This window comes from Lithobates pipiens, unplaced genomic scaffold (genome assembly GCF_037356315.1).
Source record: "Lithobates pipiens isolate NorthernLeopardFrog02 unplaced genomic scaffold, aLitPip1_a1.2 Scaffold_30, whole genome shotgun sequence".
NCBI classification, from domain to species: domain Eukaryota; kingdom Metazoa; phylum Chordata; class Amphibia; order Anura; family Ranidae; genus Lithobates; species Lithobates pipiens.
The window spans coordinates 5,729,356-5,756,407 of NW_027507791.1; the positions used below are offsets into that span (position 1 = coordinate 5,729,356).

The following is a 27,052-nucleotide window of genomic DNA, read 5'->3' on the forward strand; positions in this document are numbered from 1 at the left end:
GGGAGCACGCACCCACCACAACAGGAGGTGCGCAAATAGACAGCCCCATGGGAAAAGTCCAGTCCATTGGGGCCGCATATTTGCATACTGTTAGCGTGAAGGGATTAAAAAATTATGTAGATGCCAGGATTTGCAACAAACAGCCAATGGCGTGGTCATAGACACCTCCTACAGTATACTGACTTTCCTATACATTTTCATAATACGAACATGTACTTTTGCATGCATCAGTAATCAAAGACGTACTTTCCTGCTCTGAAAATAGACAGCTTTATTAAATCATTTGACAAGATTACAAAAATCTGTAAAAAATGATATTCAAGTCAATTAGAAAATCAGTTTTCCTGGCAATACTGTGCCAGAGAGTGGAAAGCAAATCTTGTTTAGGAATTGGAATTGGGGCCTTTCTTCTTGCCAAAGGTGGGCACCACATTGACAAACCTGCGGTTGTACTGCATGCGTCTCTTGGCTCGGCCAGTTCTCTTTTTCTTCTTTTCTTGTTTTGCCACCTAACAGATCACCAATGCAAGAAAAAAAAAAAAAAAAGTAATCTCTTGGTTCTCTTGATTTTGTAGTTCTGCTTTACTAACTTTTTGGAATATTGATTACTTCAATCCAAACAGTAAAAAATTAACTGGAAATGCTGCAATAGCTCAGATTTAACCCCTTGGTAGCCCGACTTGCTTTAAGCAAGATTTGCATTCCCTACAAGTCCTGGTTCTCACTAGTTCAGCTTTGAAATTGTGCTACTTCAGTGAGTTTTTAAAGCTGCAGATCAGTGCAATTTCATTAGCGGCTTCATTTAACAGAAGTGTATGCAAGTCACAATCAAATCCCAAAAATGTAATGCAGGAACCTTGAGTCACGATTTAAACAGTTCCATTGCCAGCAATTAGGGTGCAAATTGTCATGCGATTTAGAACTGTCAAAGTGCATGGGTGTGAACCAGGGCTAAGCAAATGCAAAACCTGTCTGAAGCAAGTTGAAAGGAGGTCAGTTGTAGGGCTATCTTTAGAAACCAGAGGGCCCAATACAGCTTACCTGTCAGACAATGAGTATTATTTAGTGGCAGAATAAGGTAGTATGTAGTGGCAGGGCAGGTATATCTGCTTCAGCTGCTACATTTGCCAGTATAAAGTGGCAGCTGAGAGGGAGAAGTTGGAAATAGCCACACCTCTGGGTCTGCCCACCATCACCTCCAACTGCCAGAGGAGCTGCTGCGTGCCCCTTCCTTCAGGATTCTCTGCATGGAGCGCTGAGGATAAGCTGAACTCAGGGAAGGGGTCTGAGCCACAGGCAGCCTCTGATGGAGTCTCTAGGCCCAGTACAGACTGCCTGTACTCACTTAACAGTTGCCCTTGTCAAACGCACCTGTCAATTTCAGAAGCCCAAACCCTGTAGACGCACACCCTTGGACTTTTTTGCATACAAGTGGAAGGCTCAAAACTAAAACAAAATCCCTGAGTTATTAGATAAAGTGTGCTGAATAGGCATAATATATGCATACAAATTAAAGAGCCTCAAGTCCACAATCAATATGATTGTATAAAAAGTCCTAAATAAAAAGTCCAAAATAAAGCCAGGGTGATAGTGGGGACCAAAGGGAGGGGGGAAGAGCAAAGGAGGGTGGGGGGAGAAGACATCTACGGTCATGGCAGCCGTCCAGGGGGGAACAGAAACTATGTTCCAGTATACTGAAACAAGAAGGGAAGGAAAAGCACCTCTGGGTGCAGATTTTCCTTAAAAAGGTTTAATATACATTGAAAGACAAAACTGCAACTCGCATTTAGGAAGTGTAAAATAGGCATGCATGTAGTCCCAGCAACGGGGGAATCCTCAGTGTAGTCAGTCCCTCTTACCGCCAACAGAGGTGCTCTGACATCTTAAACACCGCCGGAATATACTCTGCCGGCCGTGGTGGAGTGTATGCCAACACGAGGTTTGAAGCGCAAGCTGGTATCCAGGCAAAGGGGGGTGACGTCACTGGAGCGTCTGACACTTCCTGAGTGGGCAGGCCATGACGGCCGTGCTACTTCAAAGCAGATTCAAGTTACCATTTGTCTATGAATGTATATTAAACCTTTTTAATAAAAAGCTGCACTGAGGTGCCTTCCCTTCTTGTTGACTTTTTTGTGCCGACTACTTGGCAAGTACTCCAAGTATATACCATTCCAAGTATATACCTTTTTCTGAACAGAAATCCAAACACATAGTGGCCTCCAGCAGTCCTCTCTCCTGTGCACATTTCCTTTATCAAAGGAACTGCAATAACCAATCCAAACCAGTGGTGAAATTACCAAGGATGCAAAGGTTGCACCTGCGACGGGCCCTGGTGTTCCACCACTGTCAGGGGGAGGAGCATGTCTTACAGCCCAGACCCTGCACTGACAGTTATGTCCCTCCACCCCCGTGTGTACTGCAGGAACTGTGCTGCTAAGCAGCTGAATTTGATCACCTGTGACCGGGCCCTGGTGTTGCGCCAGTCGAAGGGTGGAGGGCTCTGAGCTGTGAGTCTCTCAAACAGCCCAGAGCCTGCACTGACAGTTCCCTCCCCCGCACCAATCTGCTCCTTCTCCCACCCCACTTCCGTTTTTACCCCAGTAACTGTGCTGCCAATTCAGCTGCTGGGCTTCACATTTCCCATGTTATACAGCGTTATTTATCACTGGATTGTCAGGGGATGGTGCGTTTTATCAGCATGTCAGTCAGTTGATAGGGCACCAGCTGTCATCTTAAAGGGAAAAAAAAAAAAGGGGGTAGCTCCTGGAAGTCACACATCTAAAGTGTCCTAGAGTGGTGAATGGAGTGGCAACCTCAGCCTGGACTCCAACCAGGTCACGACCCCAACACATTTCACTCTGCCCCTAGATCTTAGCCATGCCATCTTAAAGTGGTTCTAAAGTGGGAAGCTCTGCTTGTTTGTCTCCTCCCCCCTCCACTGCCACATTTGGCACCTTTGGGGGAACAGGTACCCACTCCCACTTCTGGCTGATCTCGCTGCTGTAAACTCAGCCAGAAGTTCAGTTGTCATAGGCGATGTCTGACGATCTGCAAAGGGAGAATTTAATTGTCAGATTCTTCCTGCCCCTCTGCTCATGCAGGAAAATTGACTGATCATGTGACAGGCAGATTCTCCCTTTGCAGAGCCTCTGACAATCTGCGCATGACATGCCAACTGATGAACATATCAGATTGAGTGACGCTTCGTACTGCGTATGCACAGATTGTCAGAGGCACACAGCAAGCATGATAATAAATAATTCACTTAGCCCCCGATTCACAAAGGTGCGACTTGTCAGTTTAAAATCACCTGGCAAGTCGCACCCCATTTGTGCCTATGGAACCGGTCAAATTGGTGCAGCTTTAACTTGCACCGATTTTGAAAAGGTTCCTGCACTATTTTTCGCAATTTCATGTGTGACTTGCATAGACATCTGTGTAGGAAAAAGCACAGATATCAGCAAGCCACACATGAAATCGCACTGACTGGCGGCTTTGAAAGCACACTGAAACTGCATTCAGTGTGACCCGGGGCTAAAGCTCTTGTTCTCTCTTCCCAAAGCCGTATTTAGTAGTAAAACACAAATATGGGCCCCAACGGACTTTATAAAAAGTCTTGCATGTTTATACTGAAGCCCCTGGAAAGCCATTACTAAATAGCAGTGAATGAGATCTATAACTGGAAGACTTACCTTAGGAGTCTGTCCTCTCACTTTCCCTGCACGAGCCAGCGACCCATGGACTTTACCTGGGAGAAAGTCAAATATATGAACGATGGAGGGAAGTCCATATACAGATCATTTATCCAAAAGTAATTACATTGTCATATTGGGTTTAGGGAAGCTCCAATTTTGCACAATACTTGTGTTTTGTTTTTTGAATTTAACCACTGTCTTATCTCAGTGCAACTCTACCAGATGGTTTTATCTTGTCAGATAATAGTTTTTCAGCCAGATAAACCCATCTTTAAACCACTTCAATACTGGGCACTTTTACCACTTTCTTGCCCAAGCCAATTTTCAGTGCTGTTTAAATGACAATTGCGTGGTCATGCTACACAAACCCAAACAGAATTTTTATCATTTTGTTCCCACAAATAGAGCTTGGAGGCATTTGATCACCTCTATTTTTGTTAAACAAAAAAAGTTGTTATAAAATTTTGTAAATAAGTAAGTTTTCTCCAGCAATAATGATTGTTTCAGCGCAGCCCCCCCCCCCCGGATGACCACACTGGACCATCAGGGATGCCACTAGGACCACTAGGGGGCAATGTGGATGGCCAGGTATGTGCCCCATGGCCATCGACATGTTCAAAAGACTGCCCAATCTGTGCCAGTGCCCACAAATTGGCACCAGTATGTACTAAAAGAACAGTGATGCCCAGCAGTACCACCTACGAGTGCCCATCAGCATCCATTTCGGACTTCCTACTGATTCTTGTTGCTGGTCTGTCCTTGGTTTACAGTGGACCTTCGGTGATTTTCTTCAATTAAAATCTTATTACCTTGTTTTAACTTTGGATAGTAAAAAATTTTTTTTCATGCCAGTAAAATACCCTATACAGCCCACTTCCTCTTTGTCTGGTAAAAAATAATAAAAAAAAAAAGCCTAGACTTATGACATACACAGCTTTTTGTGAGAGTGCCAGGAAGGTAGGGCACGGGTTATAAAAAGGCCAATGAGAGATGCAGAGCTGGAGGCGTGCCTCTGTGTAAATCCAGGAAGTGAACAGGTAGCAGCTTCAGCTGCCCACAGTTAAAATGGCTGCAGCCAGACTCAGTGGAGGGAGATTTCTGCTGCATATTTGGCAAGTCCAGAATCACAGTATATATAAAAAATGAAAGTGGTTGGAGGGAAACTTTAGAATGGCAAAGATATTTTTATTACAAATTATGTAAGCAGACCTCGTTAAGTACATTCTAAAGCTGGCCATAAAGGTTTGAAATTCTGCTGGTTCAGTGGGGACCAGCTTAGATTTGATCCATCTCTGGGCAGGTTGATCATACCCAAGTTGGTTTATCAAACTTGGGTACAACCAGCCTGTCAGATTTTTTTTTTTGTTACATGCAATTACTGCCAGGGGCTTTAGCCACTAGTAGTAATTGTGTTCTGCAGGCTGGGAAGGCTCCCCACAGTCACCAGCAGAATACAATGGTGCTGCAAGAAGCATCCCCCCCCCCCCCAATCAAGGATAGTGTTGATAGGGTAAGTGCACGATTCTTTCCCTCCACCTGTGGCGGAAGGAAAGAAAATCTATGGGCTGCTTAAGTCACTGTCTATGCCTTCAGTAACTGCATGGCCAATTAGCAACTAGAGGTCTTTTGCATTCATATAAATGAAAAAAATAAAAAAAGTCTTAGTAAATGAACCAGACTGAAATACTTACCTCCTAGAAGTCTGCCCGACAGCTCCAGTGTACACTGGTCACCAACACCACTCTGAGACAAAAGCACATCATCCCCCAGTGCTGCTCCCCCATAGGACAGCACCAGATCGCAATCCTCAAGGCCTTCAAGTTGAGCTACACGAGCCTGAAAGACAGGATAGGTTACTGAAACTGATGGGCTCCATTCACATTTGTACAACTCTAAAGTTGCGCCAACTTTGGATGGGTGCAACTTAGATATGCCTTTGACCAGTGATAATAGACAACTGTTGTATAACATTCAGGTACGACTTCATGCAACTTATCAGGGGCAACATTGAAGTCTATGGTCATCAAGTTGCATCAAAGTCTAATCAGAGTAGTGCATCAACTACTTTAAATGGCACACAATGTATATGACTGTTCATGATTGGAAATTAAACATGAGGAGCGACTTGTCAATGTGACTTTGATGTCCAAAGTTGCACAAGTGTGAATGGAGCCCGAATAAGGCAAACAAGGTTTTATTAGAGATTAGTCATTGTGAAATATTACTGTAGCATTCTATTTCAGGATTCTCACAAAACCAGAGAAGAGACAACAGAAAAAAAATAAAAAAAATTTAGATAGATAAAAAAACAAAAAAAACAAAACAAACAAACAGTCCAACCCAGAGAAAAGGTCCTTTAGGCAACAGGTAAGCATTTAGGTTTGATTCACACATCCAGCTGAGGTTTGCAGTCTGGAGCGATTTTGTCCACCAATTCATGTGCAAATTTTTTTAGTTAATTCACACCCAAAAAAAAAAAAAAATAATAATTTGCATAAGACCCTTGTCACAAATTGACTGCGGCCACCCCCGGACGTGTGAACTGGCTCCATTCCAGTTCACACGTTCTGCAAAACAAATGCAGTTAAAATGCATCTGATTTGCATATACATTATCTCACAAAAGCAAGTACACCCCTCACATTTTTGAAAATATATTATATTTTTTCATGTGACAACAAAGAAATGACACTTTGCTACAATGTAAAATAGTGAGTGTACAGCTTGTACAACAGTGTAAATTTGTTGTCCCCTCAAAATAACTCACACAGCCATTAATGTCTAAACCGCTGGCAACAAAAGTGAGTACAAGTGAAAATGTCCAAATTTTGCCCAATTAGTCATTTTCCCTCCCTGGTGTCATGCGAATCAGTGTTACAAGTTCAGGTGTGAATGGGGAGCAGTTGTGTAAATTTGGTGTTATCGCTCTCATACTGGTCTCTAGAATTTCAACATGGCACCTCATGGCAAAGAACTCTGAACAAAAAAAAAGAAAAAAGAATTGTTGCTCTACATAAAGATGGCCTAGGCTATAAGGTTGCCAAGACCCTGAAACTGAGCTGCAGCATGGTGGCCAAGACCATACAACAGTTTAATAGGACAGGTTCTACTCAGAACAGGCCTCACCACGGTCAACCAAAAAGGTGTTATACAGCGGTTGTCTTTGGGAAATAGACGTCTGAGTGCTGTCAGCATTGCATAGCATTGAAATAAATAGTGGCCACACAAAACATTGACACTTTAGACATTTTCACTTAGGGGTGTACTCACAGCAATTTAGACAATAATGGCTGTGTTGAATTATTGTGAGGGAACAGCAAATTTACACTGTTCTACAAGCTGTACACTCACTACATTGTAGCAAAGTGTCATTTCTTCAGTGTTGTCACATGAAAAGATAGAATAGAATTAAATATTTTACAAAAAAATGTGAGGGGTGTACTTTAGGGAGATCCTGTATGTGAACCAGTGGCGGCTTTTTTTGGGGGGGGGGGGGAGCAAATGATCCACCCACCCCTATTGGAATCCAATGTGTCCGGGGGTCCTGCATGTATATTAGGGCAGCTGTGCACCCCTAATGGAAAGGCAGCCACTGATCAGAGCCTTAGGGGCACTTGTTATAAAACAGGGCAGCTGGGGCTGCAATATTTGGCTTCAATCCATAGCTGTCTCCCACAGTACCTACCATTTCCCCATCGGATGCAGTCAGTCTTCCAGGTTGAATGCCTGCCAGCATCACTCAACCTTTAGACCAAGGAAAGACTGATTGTTGGTGCAGAGAGGCATGGTCCCACCTACCAAGCACTTTTGGCACAAAGCAATAAACTGCACTCTGCAAAAATTAAAAAAATTAAAAGCATACTGCTTGATGAGGCCTCATGGAGCCTAGAGAAGGGGGTAAAGAGCATTATCAAAAGGAAAGCTGAACCGATGCAAGTTGATGTGTGTTTTTTCGCTGTGAAATAAAGGTCCCTGTAAGGGCAATACAACATTTTAGTTTAATATTTTAACTTTCAATTGCATTACATTAAAAATGCAGATAGGTTGCATTGAAATGCAACACACATGTACACAAAATTGTGGTGTGAACAAGGCATAGTGAAAGACACTCTTCTGTACAGATCTGATGCTGAAAAATGCAGGTCACTGCACATGTGAAGAGCCCTTCCTGAATTATTACCCAGAGAAAGGATCCATCTGTTCTGTTTTGTTGTCCTCGGCCTTCTAGGTTGAATGCATCTTCTGGTCAGGAAGAAGTACTGCTGTAGATCACTTGACTCAAGTTTTCCCCTTGAATTTTTTACAGTGCTTGGGAAACTACAGTAGGGAAAAGGAGGATTTGATCCCCTGCAGATTGTGCAAGTTTGCCCAATTAGAAAGCAAGGGTCTATAATTTTTATCATAGGTGTATTTTAAATGATCGAGGCAGAATATCAACCAAAAATACCAGAGTTAGACTTAGTGGTAACTTTCTAAGAGTCTTCCATGACAGCCTCAGACATAGGGCTCTGCCCTCCGGGACAGGAAACATTCACCCAAAATTGCGTTCCTCCAGGCCTCCCCCTTAAGTTTCCACAAGAACCTGAAGGATGTCTCTGAAAGACATAACACTAGCACAATGTCAGTATATACCTCCAACACCAGACAAAAAAAAAAACACTGGGTGGGAAGCCAGGCTGTCCTGGAAGACTACTAAAAAGTGTTACCGGTAAGTCTAACTCCGGTTTTCTCCTTTAGTCTTCCAGGACAGACTGAGATAAGCAAGAAACTTATTCTGTCAGGGCGGGACCACTGTCTGGAGGACCCTTCGTCCAAATGTCTGCTCCTTAAATCCAGATGGTAATGCTTTGTGAACATAGAGTAGCTGGACCACGTTGCCGCTCTGCAGATATCCATCGGAGTGGTACCGGCCCTCTCTGCCCATGTAGTTGAGACAGCCCTGTTCGAATGTGCCTAAACTAGGGGCACTTTCCTCCCTGCCAAGCCGTATGCCTCCGTAAAACACCATTCTATTCCATCTTGCAATGGAAGATTGACGCTTTACCTCCCTTGCGTGCCCCCCGCAAAGTTGATAAAGTATCTGACTTCCTGAAGTTCTCACTGGCCTCAAGATAAGCCAAAAGGCTCCCAACAGCCAATAAACTAAAAGGTTCCTTCCTCATCTACTTCTGGAGGTAGAATAAAATGTTGGCAAGGTAATGTCCTTGCCTTCTGTGAAATGCAGATGATACTTTAGGGAAGAAACTAGGATCTATTTTGAGCACAACCCTATCCACCAAAATTAACAAAATGGCTCTTGAATTTGAGAGAGACTGCAACTCACTCACCCTTCTGGCTGAAGCAATTGGCATCACAAATACTGCCTTAGGCCCCTTTCACGCCCACCTGTCAGTTTTTCAGGCAGACCTGAACGGATGCTCCATAGACCTCTATGGAGTGTCAGATGTCAGCGGTGACACGTCCGCTGACATCCGAATGCTCCGATCCGAAAAAGTGTGACAGAGGAAAAAGCCATTTTTCCATCTGTCTGCGGATCAGATGACGACGGACACTGCAGTCCGTCGTCATCCGACCTCCCATAGGGGAGAGCGGCGCTGTGACAGGTCCATCTCTGCACACAGTGTGCAGAGGCAGACCTGTCATCTTCCTGCTCAGCGGGGATCGACAGAGTAATCCCCGCTGAGCAAACAGATATCCACGGGGTGGATCAGCACTGATCCGCCCCGTGTGAAAGGACCCTAAAGTACCACCCACTTAAACGCCGATTTCTCCAGGGGTTCGAAGGAACTTCCTGTCAGCACCCTGAGGACCAAAGACAGATGCCAGGTGCAGGCCCAAACCTTCACTGGCCTGGACCTAGAGAGGACCTTAAAGAAATTCTTAATGAAGGCTTAACTACTTCTGCCTGGAGGAAAATAAAAATAAAAAATCCAGGCCTGCAGGAATCCCAGGCTGTTCCAGCCCCTTTTCCGCTAACCAGGAATTGAACCTTCTCCATACTTTGGTACAAATTGCCCTGGTTACTGGCTTGCAGCAGTTTAGAAGCGTCTTAAACACTCTGAGAACCCCTGAGCCCTTAACAGCTGTTCCTCAGATACCGCACTGTTAGCCTGAGGGTCTCTACCCGAGGGTGCTGGATAGGACCCAGAGTGGCAAGATGCTTCCTCACCGGGAGGGACAATGGAGGATATATTGCAAGCCTCCTTAGGTTGGCAAACCAGGCTCTCTTCGGACAAAGTGAACTATCAGAATGAGGTCTGTCGTTCTGGTCACAAACTTCTGGAGAACTGCAGCTATTAGTCTCACTGGAGGAAAGGCATAGCAAAGGTTGAATTACCATGCATTGGCAAAAGCATCATCTATCCCTCTAGCTCGATCCAGTGGCTGCAGGGAGAAGAACTGTGTGACCTTTTTGCAGTATGAGGCAAAGAGGTCCACCTCTGGCCATCCAAGACTACACAATTTCCTAAAACACATCCGTGTTGAGACCATTCATCCTGTCTTGGATGGCAGCTGAGAAAATCCACCAGCAAATTCTACATTCCTTTTAAATGAATGGATGGTAAAGCCAGGTTTAGTTTGGCTCAACCAAAAATCTCGCCTGCTATAAAACTGCAGGTCTCCTGGCACCACACCCCCCCGCTGGTTCATATATGTGACAGCCACTGCATTGTCTGTCCGCACCTGTAGGTGCTGCCCCCCTGAGATTGAAAGGTCTCTATAGCCCTCTGAATCAGCAAGAGCTCCCGCTGATTCAAGGTCCATCTGGCTTCCACTGGAGACCAAGTTCCGTGAGCTAACCCTTCCTCCAAATGGGCACCCCAGCCAAAGGAACTGGCATCTCATCACCAAGGTTGATGGTCTGGCCCATAAAAAGACCCTTTTCTAGATTGCGATGGGCCTGCCACCACCACAGTGCCCTTTTGACCTTGGTTGATAGGGGCATAGACTGGTCTAAACTCTGCTTGTCGCATCCCAGCAACATAGCATGAGACCTTGCAGTGGACGCTGGTGAAGTCTTGCCCAGGGACTGCTGGAAAACAAACCTTATTACCCGTTAACTAATTTTACAGAGATAGGCTCCTCCCACCTAGCATAGGAAACACATGATCCACATTATAAAAAGACAGCCCACAGGCAGTGTTCCCTCAGTATTAATAGATAACTGAAGGCAGATAAAAACTCCCATTAGTGCAACCAGCTTAGGATTACATCATTAGAATTATAAAAAAGGGAGGGATCCGACGCCATCCTGGAAAATGAGTTAAAAGGTAATAACTTGTTTTCCCATTCTTTACAGATCCAATTTAAATCCTTAAAGGGGTATTAAATTGCATCCCCACGTGCAGAGTCTGCCAGGCACTGGGCTAATCACAGGCAGCGAGACATTTCACGATCACTGCAGCCACGCATCGGGACAATGTCTCACTACCCGTGATTAGCGCAGCACAGACTTCCTGCCAGGCGCTGCACGTGGGGGTGCGAACACGCCAGAGCTCATCCTTAGACGCAAATGCTGGACTCAGGAGCGCACCCGCAAGTTAACCCCCTCGGGGAAGTGCTTCTCCAAGGGGGAGGTCAGATGTGGGGAGGAGCCGCAGGGGGACCCCAGAAGAGCAGGTTCTGGGCCACTCTGTGCAAAAGGAGCTGCACAGCGGAGGCAAGTATGACAGGTTATAAAAATAAAATTACCCTTACAATCACTTTAAGGCTAATTGGCTATCGCTTGCCAACTGGAAGTTTCAACTCCCTCTATTAACTTTCTATAGGATTAAGGTCTGGAGACTGGCTAGGCCACTCCATGACCTTAGAGTTGTAGAGGCAGAAGATGTATTTATCTTAATGCAGTCTATGTATTAAGATAAGCTTTGTTTGTAGCAGCCCCCCAGTGTACCCCAACACACACACACACACTTACCTGCTCCCCTTCTCTCTCCAGCAATGTTCCCAATCCCCTCAGCCATCCAGGACACTCCTGATTGGCAGAGACATAGCAGTGGTGCCATTGGCATACAAAGTCAGTCAATGAGGGGAGAGAGGGGGCGGGGCTCTGGCTGTATGAATACATGGAGCTCCGATTTGGCCTGGGTGCCCCCTGTAGCATGCTGCTGGCTGAGGGGGCACTCAATAGGGAGGGGCTAGGAGCAGCAAAGAGGAACCTGAAAAGAGGATCCCAGCTGCTTTGTGCAAAACCAACTGCACAGAGGAGGCAAGTATAACAGGAAAAAAAAAAAAAAATGACCAGTTACACTTACCGGTAACGGCTTTTCTAGGAAATCTTCCAGGACCGCACACCTGAGAGATGACTGGTCCACCTGACAGGAAACACAATCAACAACAAGTTTAAAAGTTCCCACCCCTCCCTCAGACCCTCAGTTATGGTAAAGAAAAGCCCACACCGGTGTCAGAGGGAACATTCTGTGAGGAATAATTATACCACACCAATAAAACAAGGGTAGGGAAGTAGGCCTGCCGTCCTGGAAGATTTCCTAGAAAAGCCGTTACCGGTAAGTGTAACTGGTCATTTTCTCCAGTCATCTTCCAGGACGGCACACCTGAGACGATAAGCAAGAAGTTCAGGCCTACCTTAGGGTGGGACAACCGCTTGTAGGACCTTCCTGCCAAATGCCAAACAGCTCCACTCTGTAATGCCTCAGAAATGTTCTATGGCTCGTCCATGTTGCTGCTCTGCAGATCTGGTCGATTGAGGTGCCTGCCCTTTCTGCCCAGGAGGTCGCCAGGGATCTGGTTGAATGCGCCTTAAGGCGGGTTGGCACTGGTTTACCTGCCTGCCTATAAGCAATAGATATGGTTTGTCTGACCCATCTAGCCATCGTTGCCTTAGAAGCTTGTAGACCCTTTCTCTTCCCTGAGAAGGTGATCAATAAGTGACTGGATCTCCTAAAGTGTTTCACTCTTTCCAAATAGACTAGGAGACAGCGCCTGACATCTAATTGAATCTTTCCTCTTCCTTATTCTTGGGATTCTGGCAAAAAGACGGGAGAATAATCTCCTGTGTTCTGTGAAATAGCGAAGCCACTTTTGGCAAATAAAGAGGATCCCGAGTGAGGATTACCCTATCCTCTAGGATACGCAAAAACGGCTCTTTAATCGAAAGGGCCTGTATATCACCCACCCTTCTGGCCATAGTGATAGCCAGAAGGAAGGCCAACTTAAATGATAAAAGTCTAACAGAAATTTGAGCCACCGGCTCAAAAGGCCCCTTTTTTAGGGCATCTAATACCAGGGACAGGTCCCATGGAGGGCAACTGACCGACCTGACTGGAACTACCCTTTCCCTGGCCAACAAAAATCTTTTTATCAGGGATTCTTGTCCTAGCCTCCTGTCAAAAAACATGGACAGGGCTGCCACCTGGACCTTGAGGGTGCTGACTGCCAAACCCTGGTCCACCCCCTCTTGAAGAAAGTCTAGGATGGTAGGTATCTGGAGAGCCCCCTCCTTAGACTGCAGCCAATGGGAGAAAACTTTCCAGACTTTTGCATACATTTTTCTGGTGACGCCTTTCCTACTGAGGAGAAGAGTGTCTATCACTCTCTCCGAACAGCCCCTGTCACGGAGTATTTCCCTCTCAATAGCCATGCTGTCAGAGAGACGTCCCGGGTCAGGGTGAAAGACTGGACCCTGACTGAGCAGGTCTCGTTGCACCGGCAGATGCAGCGGGGGAGCTACCGAGAGACTCTGAATGGAGGGAAACCAAACCCTCTTGGGCCACCAGGGTGCCATCAGCACCAGGTCTGTCCTTGAGTAGGTTAACTTCTGTAGCACTCTGGGAAGGAGTACCAGTGGGGGGAAAGGCATAAGCCAGCCTGAAATCCCACACCTGTACAAGAGTGTCTATCCTTCTGCTTCTTGATCCTTGTGAAGGGAGAAAAACCTGAGGACCTTCGCATTCCTCCAGGAAGCGAACAAATCTATTTCTGGCTTGCCAAAATGTCTGCACACCAGGAAGAAGTTTTCTTTGCTCAATCCCCATTCCCCTTGAAGGATGGGCTGTCTGCTTAGGAAATCTGCCTGCAGATTGAGTGAGCCTTTTATATGAATCACTGACAGTGAAAGGACCCTCCTTTCTGCTTTCCCAAGGATTTGCTGTGCTAACTCCCTCAGTTTGCCAGACCTTGTCCCCCCTTGGTGGTTTAGGTATGCAACCGTGACCCGGTTGTCTGAGGGGACCCGAACCTCTGTCCTGCAGCTGCCGTTGGAAATACTCTAGGGCTTTGCCTACTGCCAGGAGCTCCCTGAAATTGGAAAATTGCCTGTGGTTCCAGGACCCTTGGGTATATCGGTCTCCCAGATGAGCCCCCCAAGCGCTGGCGTCCGTGGTCAAGACCAACGAGTTTACCTGGGACCAGGGGCGACCTCTCGAGATAGAGAGATAGAGAGATAGAGAGATAGAGAGATAGAGAGATAGAGAGAGAGATAGATAGAGAGAGAGATAGATAGAGAGAGAGATAGATAGAGAGAGAGATAGATAGAGAGAGAGATAGATAGAGAGATAGAGAGATAGAGATAGATAGAGAGATATAGAGAGACCTCCTCTGTGAGGGACACTCCTCTCCAATGTTTCTCTTTTTCCTCCCCATGAGGCAAATAGGAAAGTCTGAAGCTGCTGAGAATGGAGTTGTGCCCAGGTTACTGCCGGTATGCAGGCCGTCATGAGACCCAGCAGTCTCATTATATATCTCAGAGAGGCTTCTCTTTTGAGAAGGGTGACAACCGCATTCTGGACCTTCACTACCTTCTCTGTTGGTAAGAGTACCCTCTGTGCCTGCGAGTTTAACAGGTAGCCTAGGTATAGTTTGGACTGAGATGGTGTCAGTGAGGACTTCTCCCGACTGACCATCCAGCCCAAGGTCTCCAGAGTCTAACACTATGTCTCTGTCTATCACTGCTTGCCTCTGATCCACACTGTAGATCAGCAAGTCGTCCAGGTAGGGTATTAACCCTATCCCCTGCAGGTGTAGGTATGCTATGACTTCGGCCATCACCTTTGTGAATACCCTTGGGCTTGCCGCCAGCCCAAAGGGAAGAGCTCTGAACTGCCAGTGTTGTACCTTCTGCTGTATGCAAACTGCGAAGCGTGGGTACTTCTGGTGTTCGGGAGCAATGGGTACGTGTAGATATGAGTCTCTCAGGTCCAGAGTGACCATAAAAACTCCTGCCTGAAGAGGTTTTCTTACTGAGTAAATACTCTCCATCCTGAACCTCTTGTGAAGTAAGTAACGGTTGAGTCCTCAAATTTAATTATTAACCGAAATTTGCCTGAGGGTTTTGGAACTACAAATACGTGCGAGTAAAAACCCTGGGCTAACTGACTGGCTCAATAACCTCTTGCTCTGCCAGCTCCTTTAAATTTCTCAGTAACCCCTCTGCCTTGGCTGGGTCCCTGGGAGGAAAGGTAATCAGAAATTTCTGTGGGGGAAGACTTTGAAATTCCAGTCTGTACCCCTCTTCTAAGAGATTTAAAATATATGAACTCTGCGTAATCCTTTCCCACTGGGGAAGAAAGTCTACCTTTACGGTGGCATCATTTGCCTTCTTTCTGAGAAGCTCTGGAACTGGAGAAAAGAATTGCACTTTTTTTATTTTCCTTTTCCAAGGTTCCACTTCTTCCTCTGTTCAACTTTGCCTTTATGATGAGTCTTTGAGTGGGGGCCTCGAAAAAATCTCTTACCCCTTTCCCTCTTGGGCCTCACAGGGAACTTCTTTCCCTTTTCAGTAGACCGGGACAAAACCTGATCTAGGCCTGACCCAAACAGCAGGGAACCCTCAAAGGGAATGCCACATAAGCGAGACTTGGAAGTGAAATCTCCATCCCAGGTCTTTACCCATAGGGCCCTCCTGGCGGAGTTTAAAAGTGCTGCTGCCTTAGCTGTGGTCCTAACAGTCTCCACCGCTGCATCTGCCACATATGCTACCGCTCGACTGATTACCTCCAGCGAGTCTAAAATTTCTTTAGTCTCCTTACCCCGGGAGACGTGATCCATCAATCTGTCAAGCCAGGCGTCTGCATTTCTGGCTACACAGGTGGAAGCTAGGGCCGGCGCCATCGCAGCCGCATTCGCCTCCCAGGCCCTTTTGAGTAATGTCTCAGACTTTCTATCCATCTGATCCTGGATGTTTCCAGAATCTTCGAAGGATAAATCAGACCTCTTAGACACCTGTGCTAGGGCTGCATCCAAACGAGGAGTATTAAAAAAACTTTTCCTCATCCTTAAAGGGACACCTTCTCTTCCAAGCTTTCAGTTTGAGGAGCTTGCGTTCAGGTTCCTTCCATTCTCTGAGGACTATATCCTTCAGAGACTGGTGGATGGGAAAGGTTCTGGCCTGCAATCTTCCTAGGCCCTTATACACCCTGTCCTGTGCTGAAACCTGAGCAGAGGGGACCTGGATATCTTCCGAAGGTGTAAATGGCCTTTAATAGGCCTTCCATGTCCTCAGTCGAGAACAAAAGTCCCCCAGGCTTAGCCTCCCCCTGGCTATCCTGGTCTGAATCTTCCTCCCCAGTACTAAAATCTGGGACCTGACCTTCCTCCACCTCAGACAACAGGGAGACCTGGCCCTGGGAACTTTCCGTATAAGATGTGGAAAAATTCTCTTGTGAATGAGGAGTCTCTCTCCCAGAAGGACCCTCATCCTGGCTCTTCACTAGAGTAGTTTGGAAAGATTGAAGGGTGGCTAACATCTCTGACTGTAAATCCCTACATTCTTTCACAACCTGGGCGGTCTCCTTGCCTGTGAGCTTAAAGATACATCTATCGCAGAAAGGCTTGCTGTGGTCTTGTGCCAATTTAGAATTACAATAACCACAATGCCTGGACTTTGAAGTAGCCTTTCCTTTAGACCTACAGGCTGACCCCTGGGCAGAGCCTTCAGTCCCTGGAAATAGTATAAAAATAGGCTATTAGCTACTTATGTCCTAAAAGTGCCAAGGGGGGTCTGCCTCAGAGTACCCTGCCCCTAAAACACAGCTGGATCACTCACCCCCTGTGGCGACCTCAATGGCTGTCTGCTCAGACGGACCTTCCACTTCCATGGCGATTTAGCTGCCCTGCAGGATCGCTGGATCAGGTGTAGTCTTGAGCGTTACCCTTGTTTACCTTGGAGATGCTGCAATGCACAAAGCGCTTCACCAGAATGTAGCCTGGGTGCTTTCCCCTGCACCCTCTGCTGTTTAAATAAACCGCTGATTGGCTCCATCTTTGGGAGGTCCGTCGCCCGGAAATGACGTACAGCCCCTCCGGCGGACTTCCGGTCTTGCGCCGTGATGCTGGAACACACGCCGGTGCGTCCAGACAACACTGTACCAGCAAGGTCTCAATCCAGAAACTTGATGCCCAGAAGTGACGCGTTCGAACTTCTGGACATGCACCATAGTGCTGGAACACACGCCAACCGCGTTCAGCACTGCTGGAAGGATGCAGCTCACCTCACTCCACCAACGAACAACGTTCAAGGTAGGCACACAGCATAATTGGGGAGCAGCACAATTAGGACAACTCCCCTGTCCCATGTGGCTGAGAACAAGGCTCTCCTAAAGAGACCTTGAGTGAGGACTATTCACCCCCCCCCCCCCGGTGCCCCTGGGGGTTAAAAGAGACTATCGCAGACCCTGTCTGCTGAGTCCCCGGGAAAATAATCCTCTTTAGAGGAAAACGAGGTCCCAGACCCCTCTGCAAAAAACAAAGGAGAAACTTGGTTTCGCTGCCATCCTGTGGGAAACACAATCAAGAACTGAGGGTCTGAGGGAGGGGTGGGAACTTTTAAACTTGTTGTTGATTGTGTTTCCTGTCAGGTGGACCAGTCATCTCAGGTGTGCTGTCCTGGAAGATGACTGGAGAAAAATAAACACACACCCGCCTTTACAATCACTTTAACCACTTGCAGACCGGACCATTTTGCCGGTCACAGACCAGACTACTTTTTGCGATTCGGCACTGCGTCGCTTTAACTGACAATTGCGCGGTCGTGCGACGTGGCTCCCAAACCAAATTGACGTCCTTTTTTTCCCCCACAAATAGAGCTCTTTTGGCGGTTTTTATTTTTTGCGCTATAAACAAAAATAGAGCGGCAATTTTGAAAAAAAACGCATTATCTTTTACTTTTTGTTATAATAAATATCCCCCAAAAATATATAAAAAAAACATTTTTTCCCTCAGTTTAGGCCTATACGTATTCTTCTACATATTTTTGGTAACTAAAATCGCAATAAGCGATTATTCATTGGTTTGCACAAAAGTTATAGCGTTTACAAAATAGGGATAGTTTTATAGCATTTTTATAAATTTTTTATTATTTTTTTTTTTTTTACTAGTAAATGGCGGCGATCAGCGATTTTTATTGTGACTGCGACATTGTGGGGGACCCATCGGACATTTTTGAAACATTTTTGGGACCATTGTCATTTATACAGTAATCACTGCTATATAAATGCAGTGATTCCTGTGTAAATGACACTGGCAGTGAAGGGGTTAACCAGTGGGTGGCAGTGTAGGGGTTAAGTGTTCCTAGGGGTGTGTTACTAACTGGGGGGGGGTTGGGCTTTCATTTAGTGAACACTGATCTCTGCTCCAATCACATGGAGCAGAGATCAGCGTCACTAGTTGCTAGGCAGAATGGAGAAATGCTGTTTACACGGCATTTCCTCCATTGGGCCGCTCCGTGAGACGATCGCGGGGATGCCTGCGGCGATCGAGTCCGCGGGTCCCGCAACCGGACTCACGGGGGTCCCGACCAGCGCGGGAGCGCTCCGCGCTCCCGATGGCAGGGCAGCATTGAATATTGGACATACCTGTATGCCAATATGCCTGCCCGTGCCATTCTGTCGACGTACATCGTCGTGCGCTGGTCGGGAAGTGGTTAAAGTGCTTCTTCTTGAGCCACTTGGAGTGGCAGTAGAAGGTGGAAACACTGCTTTGGGGTGCTTCTCTGCTAAGGGGACAGGACAACTTCACCACATCAAAGGGACACTGGATGGGGCCCATATATTGTAAAATCTTAGATGAGAACCTTCTTCCCTAAGCCAGAACACTGAAGAGGTGTCAGATGGGTCTTCCAGCATGACAATGACCCAAAACATACCACCAAGGCAACTATGGAGTGGCTCAAGAAAAAGCACATTAAGGTCATGGAGGGTCCCTAGCCAGTCACCAGACCTTAATACTATATAAATTTTATGGAGGGAGCTGAAACTTTGCATTGCCACATGGCAGCCAAGAAACCTTAAGGATTTAGAGAAGATCTCTAAAGAGTGGACCAAAATCTCTCCCAAGATGTGTGCAAACCTGGTCGCCAACTACAAGAAACTTCTTACCTCTGTGCTTGCCAGCAAGGGTTTCTTCACAAACTACAAAGTCATGTTTTGCTTGGGGATTAAATACTTTTTTTACTCACCGAACTGCAACTCAAATTTATAACAATTTGTATCTTTTTCCTGGCTTTTTGGTTGGTATGCTGTCTATCAGAATATAAACTTAAGATAAAAAAAAAAATAGACTGATCATGTCTTTGTAAATGGGGCAAACGTACTCAATCTGCAGGGGATCAAATGATTATTTCCCCCCCACTGTGTATTATAAAAAAAATACAAATTTAGCTGGAGACAGGCTTGAAATACAAACTGATGCATACCTTAACATTTAGCACCGTGTCCTGGTCAGAGACATCCAAGGTGTGAAGTGACTGGCCACTGATAAAAAGCTGCATGGCTGCTCTGAAAGCAAAGAACATCAATTAGTATCTTAAAAGTTCCTAGCTTATAGTAATGAATCTAATCAAAAAAAAAGGGCACAGATTCACTAAAGAAATCATTTGCGGAGAGATATATGGAAGCTGCTCACCTAAGAAATGCTACATGCCTGGCTGACTCTGGCTTCTAAAGTGACCTGATACAACATACAGATTGGAAAACTCAAGACTGAAGTTCAAACACTTTAAATCTGCATATGTAATTCAGGAAACCAGAAAGGACTTGAAGCCATTAGATCAGCCTGACATGCCAGGGAACTAGTATTTCCAGAAGAACAAAGTGCTGCAGGAGGTGGTCAGGGAGGGGGGGGGGTCGGCAGACGCGGCACGGGAAGGGGTTGGGGGATGGACAAGGGATAAACTGCACAGAATAAAGAGCCCACTGACTTGGACAATTTTATTATTCAGTGACACCACTGGCTGACCTGGCACTGTGACTGTCTACTAAAAAAAGAGGGGATCTCCCTTCAGGTGACAGTGCACTAGGAGGAAGCAGGAGCTGGAATCCTCTAAGAAGAGGGTATTCACCCCCACCCCCCCCCCCCCCCAAAAAAATAAAAATAATAAAGGGGGTCACCTTCCCTTAAAAGCAGACGTTCTATTTTTGGGTGGCGCTCCACTTTAACAAAAGTTAAATCCACAAAAGTTTTTTTTTTTTTTTTTTTTTTTTTTTAAACCACTACTATTCCTTTATATTGGCTTTAAAAATGTACAAATGTAGCAATTTGGATGAAAGGTTAGGACTGGGAAACACTTTTTGAAACATAAAAAGTGCATTGTATATACAAGTATATAGATCAGACCAAAATGAGGAGGGACAGAGAGACATTGCTCCAAATCAGGACCAGTTGTGAGCTGTGCATTATAACAAAATATTCTCCAGCATACCCCTCACCTGTCTGTCTGCTCACCTGTTGCTATCACTTCCTCTTCTATTAACCACGCCTCGCCTGTCCATCATTTATAAGAAACCCCGCCCCTCCTTTAATTATAGGAGACATAGCCCCACCTGTCAATCATTTATAGGAGACCCCGCCCCCCTCTATAGGAGAAAACGCTCCTCCTGCCCATCATCCATGTAGTCCCCGCCCCTCCTCTCTAGCAGGCCCCTCCTGTTCTTTATCAGTAGAACACGCCCCTCCTAGCCAAAATCAATAGGCCACGCCCATCAATTTTTTCCCAATAAGAGAACACGCCCCTCTTGTCCTTGATCTATCGGAGGACCCGCCCCTCATGTCCATCATCTATGGGAGGCCCCGCCCCTCCTACCCATCATCTATGGGAGGCCCCGCCCTTCATGTCCATCATCTATGGGAGGCCCGACCCCTGGTCACATGATAAGTTTAATGAGCGCTACGGAGCGCTCTACCTGTAATGACGGTGTAGTGTCATATTTTGCTGCCTATCACAGGATGCTGCAGAAGTGACGTTGCCGCCAGAAATTGCGTACTGCGCATGCGCGAGGCGTTCCAAACACTCGCGCCGTGCGTTCCAACATAGTTTCGTCAATACAGTTCAGCGAAACCATCACATAATGTTACGGAAGTGATGTTACACACAACACAAACACTGGGCCGTTGTAGTGTCACAGTTTGCTGCCTATCACAGGATGGTGCGGAAGTGACGTTGTTGCGTACTGCGCATGCGCGATGCGTTCCAAACGCTCGCGCCGTGCGTTCCAACATAGTTTCGGCAATACAGTTCAGCGAAACCATCACATAATGTTACGGAAGTGATGTTACACACAACACAAACACGGGCCACGTTGTTGCGTACTGCGCATGCGCGATGCGTTCCAAACACTTGCGCCGTGCGTTCCAAACACTTGCGCCGTGCGTTCCAACATAGTTTCGGCAATACAGTTCAGCGAAACCATCACATAATGTTACGGAAGTGAAGTTACACACAACACAAACACTGGGCCGTTCGTTACAACACTAATACTTCCCTTGTTACCTAGTAGGTTTTGCATTGCTGGGACTTGTAGTGCCTATCCTGAGCTACATGCTTCAATGTTCAGTGTCCTCATCCCTATCCCCATGCTTCAATGTTCAGTGTCCTCATCCCTATCCCCGAGCTTCAATGTTCAGTGTCCTCATCCCTATCCCCGAGCTTCAATGTTCAGTGTCCTCATCCTTATCCCCGAGCTTCAATGTTCAGTGTCCTCATCCCTATCCCCCTGCTTCAATGTTCAGTGTCCTCATCCTTATCCCCGAGCTTCAATGTTCAGTGTCCTCATCCCTATCCCCCTGCTTCAATGTTCAGTGTCCTCATCCCTATCCCCGAGCTTCAATGTTCAGTGTCCATCCTTATCCCTGTGCTTCAATGTTCAGTGTCCTCATCCCTATCCGCAAGCTTCAATGTTCAGTGTCCTCATCCTTATCCCCATGCTTCGATGTTCAGTGTCCTCATCGAAGCAGGGGGATAAGGATGAGGACACTGAACATTGAAGCTCGCGGATAGGGATGAGGACACTGAACATTGAAGCAGGGGGATAGGGATGAGGACACTGAACATTGAAGCTGGGGGATAAGGATGAGGACCCTGAACATTGAAGCAGGGGGATAGGGATGAGGACACTGAACATTGAAGCTCGCGGATAGGGATGAGGACACTGAACATTGAAGCAGGGGGATAGGGATGAGGACACTGAACATTGATGTTCAGTGTCCTCATCCTTATCCCCCTGCTTCAATGTTCAGGGTCCTCATCCTTATCCCCGAGCTTCAATGTTCAGTGTCCTCATCCCTATCCCCCTGCTTCAATGTTCAGTGTCCTCATCCCTATCCGCGAGCTTCAATGTTCAGTGTCCTCATCCTTATCCCCCTGCTTCGATGAGGACACTGAACATCGAAGCATGGGGATAAGGATGAGGACACTGAACATTGAAGCTTGCGGATAGGGATGAGGACACTGAACATTGAAGCACAGGGATAAGGGTGGACACTGAACATTGAAGCTCGGGGATAGGGATGAGGACACTGAACATTGAAGCAGGGGGATAGGGATGAGGACACTGAACATTGAAGCTCGGGGATAAGGATGAGGACACTGAACATTGAAGCAGGGGGATAGGGATGAGGACACTGAACATTGAAGCATGTAGCTCAGGATAGGCACTACAAGTCCCAGCAATGCAAAACCTACTAGGTAACAAGGGAAGTATTAGTGTTGTAACGAACGGCCCAGTGTTTGTGTTGTGTGTAACTTCACTTCCGTAACATTATGTGATGGTTTCGCTGAACTGTATTGCCGAAACTATGTTGGAACGCACGGCGCAAGTGTTTGGAACGCATCGCGCATGCGCAGTACGCAACAACGTGGCCCGTGTTTGTGTTGTGTGTAACATCACTTCCGTAACATTATGTGATGGTTTCGCTGAACTGTATTGCCGAAACTATGTTGGAACGCACGGCGCGAGCGTTTGGAACGCATCGCGCATGCGCAGTACGCAACAACGTCACTTCCGCACCATCCTGTGATAGGCAGCAAACTGTGACACTACACCGTGCGTTACAACACTAATACTTCCCTTGTTACCTAGTATCATTTATTACCAACCATGCTGAGCTACGTGCCGTGCTAGATTTTGCATTGCTGGGACTTGTAGTGCCTATCCTGAGCAACATGCTTCAATGTTCAGTGTCCTCATCCTTATCCCCGTGCTTCAATGTTCAGTGCCTCATCCTTATCCCCGTGCTTCAATGTTCAGTGTCCTCATCCTTATCCCCGAGCTTCAATGTTCAGTGTCCTCATCCCTATCCCCGAGCTTCAATGTTCAGTGTCCTCATCCCTATCCGCGAGCTTCAATGTTCAGTGTCCTCATCCCTATCCCCCTGCTTCAATGTTCAGTGTCCTCATCCTTATCCCCGTGCTTCAATGTTCAGTGTCCTCATCCATATCCCCGTGCTTCAATGTTCAGTGTCCTCATCCATATCCCCCTGCTTCAATGTTCAGTGTCCTCATCCTTATCCCCGTGCTTCAATGTTCAGTGCCTCATCCTTATCCCCGAGCTTCAATGTTCAGTGTCCTCATCCTTATCCCCGAGCTTCAATGTTCAGTGTCCTCATCCCTATCCCCCTGCTTCAATGTTCAGTGCCTCATCCTTATCCCCGAGCTTCAATGTTCAGTGTCCTCATCCTTATCCCCCAGCTTCAATGTTCAGTGTCCTCATCCCTATCCCCGAGCTTCAATGTTCAGTGCCTCATCCTTATCCCCGAGCTTCAATGTTCAGTGTCCTCATCCTTATCCCCCAGCTTCAATGTTCAGTGTCCTCATCCCTATCCCCGAGCTTCAATGTTCAGTGTCCTCATCCTTATCCCCGAGCTTCAATGTTCAGTGTCCTCATCCCTATCCGCGAGCTTCAATGTTCAGTGTCCTCATCCCTATCCCCGAGCTTCAATGTTCAGTGTCCTCATCCCTATCCGCGAGCTTCAATGTTCAGTGTCCTCATCCTTATCCCCGAGCTTCAATGTACAGTGTCCTCATCCCTATCTCCGAGCTTCAATGTTCAGTGTCCTCATCCTTATCCCGAGCTTCAATGTTCAGTGTCCTCATCCCTATCCCCGAGCTTCAATGTTCAGTGTCCTCATCCTTATCCCCGAGCTTCAATGTTCAGTGTCCTCATCCCTATCCGCGAGCTTCAATGTTCAGTGTCCTCATCCCTATCCCCCAGCTTCAATGTTCAGTGTCCTCATCCTTATCCCCGTGCTTCAATGTTCAGTGTCCTCATCCATATCCCCGTGCTTCAATGTTCAGTGTCCTCATCCATATCCCCCTGCTTCAATGTTCAGTGTCCTCATCCTTATCCCTGTGCTTCAATGTTCAGTGCCTCATCCTTATCCCCGAGCTTCAATGTTCAGTGTCCTCATCCTTATCCCCGAGCTTCAATGTTCAGTGTCCTCATCCCTATCCCGAGCTTCAATGTTCAGTGTCCTCATCCTTATCCCCGAGCATCAATGTTCACTGTCCTCATCTCTATCCGCGAGCTTCAATGTTCAGTGTCCTCATCCCTATCCCCCTGCTTCAATGTTCAGTGTCCTCATCCTTATCCCCGTGCTTCAATGTTCAGTGCCTCATCCTTATCCCCGAGCTTCAATGTTCAGTGTCCTCATCCTTATCCCCGAGCTTCAATGTTCAGTGTCCTCATCCCTATCCCCCTGCTTCAATGTTCAGTGTCCTCATCCTTATCCCCGTGCTTCAATGTTCAGTGTCCTCATCCATATCCCCCTGCTTCAATGTTCAGTGTCCTCATCCTTATCCCCGTGCATCAATGTTCAGTGCCTCATCCTTATCCCCGAGCTTCAATGTTCAGTGTCCTCATCCCTATCCCCGAGCTTCAATGTTCAGTGTCCTCATCCTTATCCCCGAGCTTCAATGTTCAGTGTCCTCATCCCTATCCCCCTGCTTCAATGTTCAGTGTCCTCATCCTTATCCCCGTGCTTCAATGTTCAGTGTCCTCATCCATATCCCCCTGCTTCAATGTTCAGTGTCCTCATCCTTATCCCCGTGCTTCAATGTTCAGTGCCTCATCCTTATCCCGAGCTTCAATGTTCAGTGTCCTCATCCCTATCCCCGAGCTTCAATGTTCAGTGTCCTCATCCTTATCCCCGAGCTTCAATGTTCAGTGTCCTCATCCCTATCCGCGAGCTTCAATGTTCAGTGTCCTCATCCCTATCCCCTGCTTCAATGTTTAGTGTCCTCATCCTTATCCCCGTGCTTCAATGTTCAGTGTCCTCATCCATATCCCCGTGCTTCAATGTTCAGTGTCCTCATCCATATCCCCCTGCTTCAATGTTCAGTGTCCTCATCCTTATCCCCGTGCTTCAATGTTCAGTGTCCTCATCCTTATCCCCGAGCTTCAATGTTCAGTGTCCTCATCCCTATCCCCGAGCTTCAATGTTCAGTGTCCTCATCCTTATCCCCGAGCTTCAATGTTCAGTGTCCTCATCCCTATCCGCGAGCTTCAATGTTCAGTGTCCTCATCCCTATCCCCCTGCTTCAATGTTCAGTGTCCTCATCCTTATCCCTGTGCTTCAATGTTCAGTGTCCTCATCCATATCCCCCTGCTTCAATGTTCAGTGTCCTCATCCCTATCCCCGAGCTTCAATGTTCAGTGTCCTCATCCTTATCCCCGAGCTTCAATGTTCAGTGTCCTCATCCCTATCCGCGAGCTTCAATGTTCAGTGTCCTCATCCCTATCCCCCTGCTTCAATGTTCAGTGTCCCGATCCTTATCCCTGTGCTTCAATGTTCAGTGTCCTCATCCTTATCCCCCTGCTTCGATGAGGACACTGAACATTGAAGCATGGGGATAAGGATGAGGACACTGAACATTGAAGCTCGGGGATAGGGGTGAGGACACTGAACATTGAAGCATGGGGATAGGGATGAGGACACTGAACATTGAAGCAGGGGGATAGGGATGAGGACACTGAACATTGAAGCTCGGGGATAAGGATGAGGACACTGAACATTGAAGCACAGGGATAAGGATGAGGACACTGAACATTGAAGCTCGGGGATAAGGATGAGGACACTGAACATTGAAGCTCGGGGATAAGGATGAGGACACTGAACATTGAAGCACAGGGATAGGGATGAGGACACTGAACATTGAAGCACAGGGATAAGGATGAGGACACTGAACATTGAAGCTCGGGGATAAGGATGAGAACACTGAACATTGAAGCTCAGGGATAAGGATGAGGCACTGAACATTGAAGCACGGGGATAAGGATGAGGACACTGAACATTGAAGCACAGGGATAGGGATGAGGACACTGAACATTGAAGCACAGGGATAAGGATAAGGACACTGAACATTGAAGCAGGGGGATAGGGATGAGGACACTGAACATTGAAGCTCGCGGATAGGGATGAGGACACTGAACATTGAAGCTCGGGGATAAGGATGAAGACACTGAACATTGAAGCACAGGGATAAGGATGAGGACAATGAACATTGAAGCACGGGGATAAGGATGAGGACACTGAACATTGAAGCAGGGGGATAGGGATGAGGACACTGAACATTGAAGCTCGGGGATAAGGATGAGGACACTGAACATTGAAGCTCGCGGATAGGGATGAGGACACTGAACATTGAAGCTCGGGATAAGGATGAGGACACTGAACATTGAAGCTCGGGGATAAGGATGAGGACACTGAACATTGAAGCACAGAGATAAGGATGAGGACACTGAACATTGAAGCACAGGGATAGGGATGAGGACACTGAACATTGAAGCACAGGGATAAGGATGAGGACACTGAACATTGAAGCTCAGGGATAAGGATGAGGACACTGAACATTGAAGCTCGGGGATAAGGATGAGGACACTGAACATTGAAGCTCGGGGATAAGGATGAGGCACTGAACATTGAAGCACAGAGATAAGGATGAGGACACTGAACATTGAAGCATAGGGATAGGGATGAGGACACTGAACATTGAAGCACAGGGATAAGGATGAGGACACTGAACATTGAAGCTCAGGGATAAGGATGAGGACACTGAACATTGAAGCTCGGGGATAAGGATGAGGCACTGAACATTGAAGCACGGGGATAAGGATGAGGACATTGAACATT

At 46.8% G+C, this 27,052-nt stretch overlaps 1 protein-coding gene across 3 annotated transcripts; it reads right to left on the reverse strand.

Annotated features, from left to right (window-relative positions):
- Positions 1 to 246: 246 nt before the first annotated feature.
- LOC143942325 (ubiquitin-like FUBI-ribosomal protein eS30 fusion protein) lies at positions 247 to 20,867 on the reverse strand. Of its 3 annotated transcripts, none has more exons than XM_077463558.1 (5): positions 20,830 to 20,867; positions 19,344 to 19,425; positions 5,387 to 5,531; positions 3,693 to 3,748; positions 247 to 509 (listed from the first exon to the last, which is right to left on the reverse strand). In XM_077463558.1, the coding sequence occupies exons 1-5, from the start codon at positions 20,850 to 20,852 to the stop codon at positions 384 to 386; spliced, it is 432 nt and encodes a 143-aa protein (XP_077319684.1). In that variant the 5' UTR covers positions 20,853 to 20,867; the 3' UTR covers positions 247 to 383. The 3 variants fall into 3 exon arrangements, with proteins under 3 accessions (XP_077319684.1, XP_077319683.1, XP_077319685.1); XM_077463557.1 differs by lacking the exon at positions 20,830 to 20,867 and adding an exon at positions 20,372 to 20,454; XM_077463559.1 differs by lacking the exon at positions 20,830 to 20,867 and adding an exon at positions 20,356 to 20,404.
- Between the last annotated feature and the right edge of the window lie 6,185 nt (positions 20,868 to 27,052).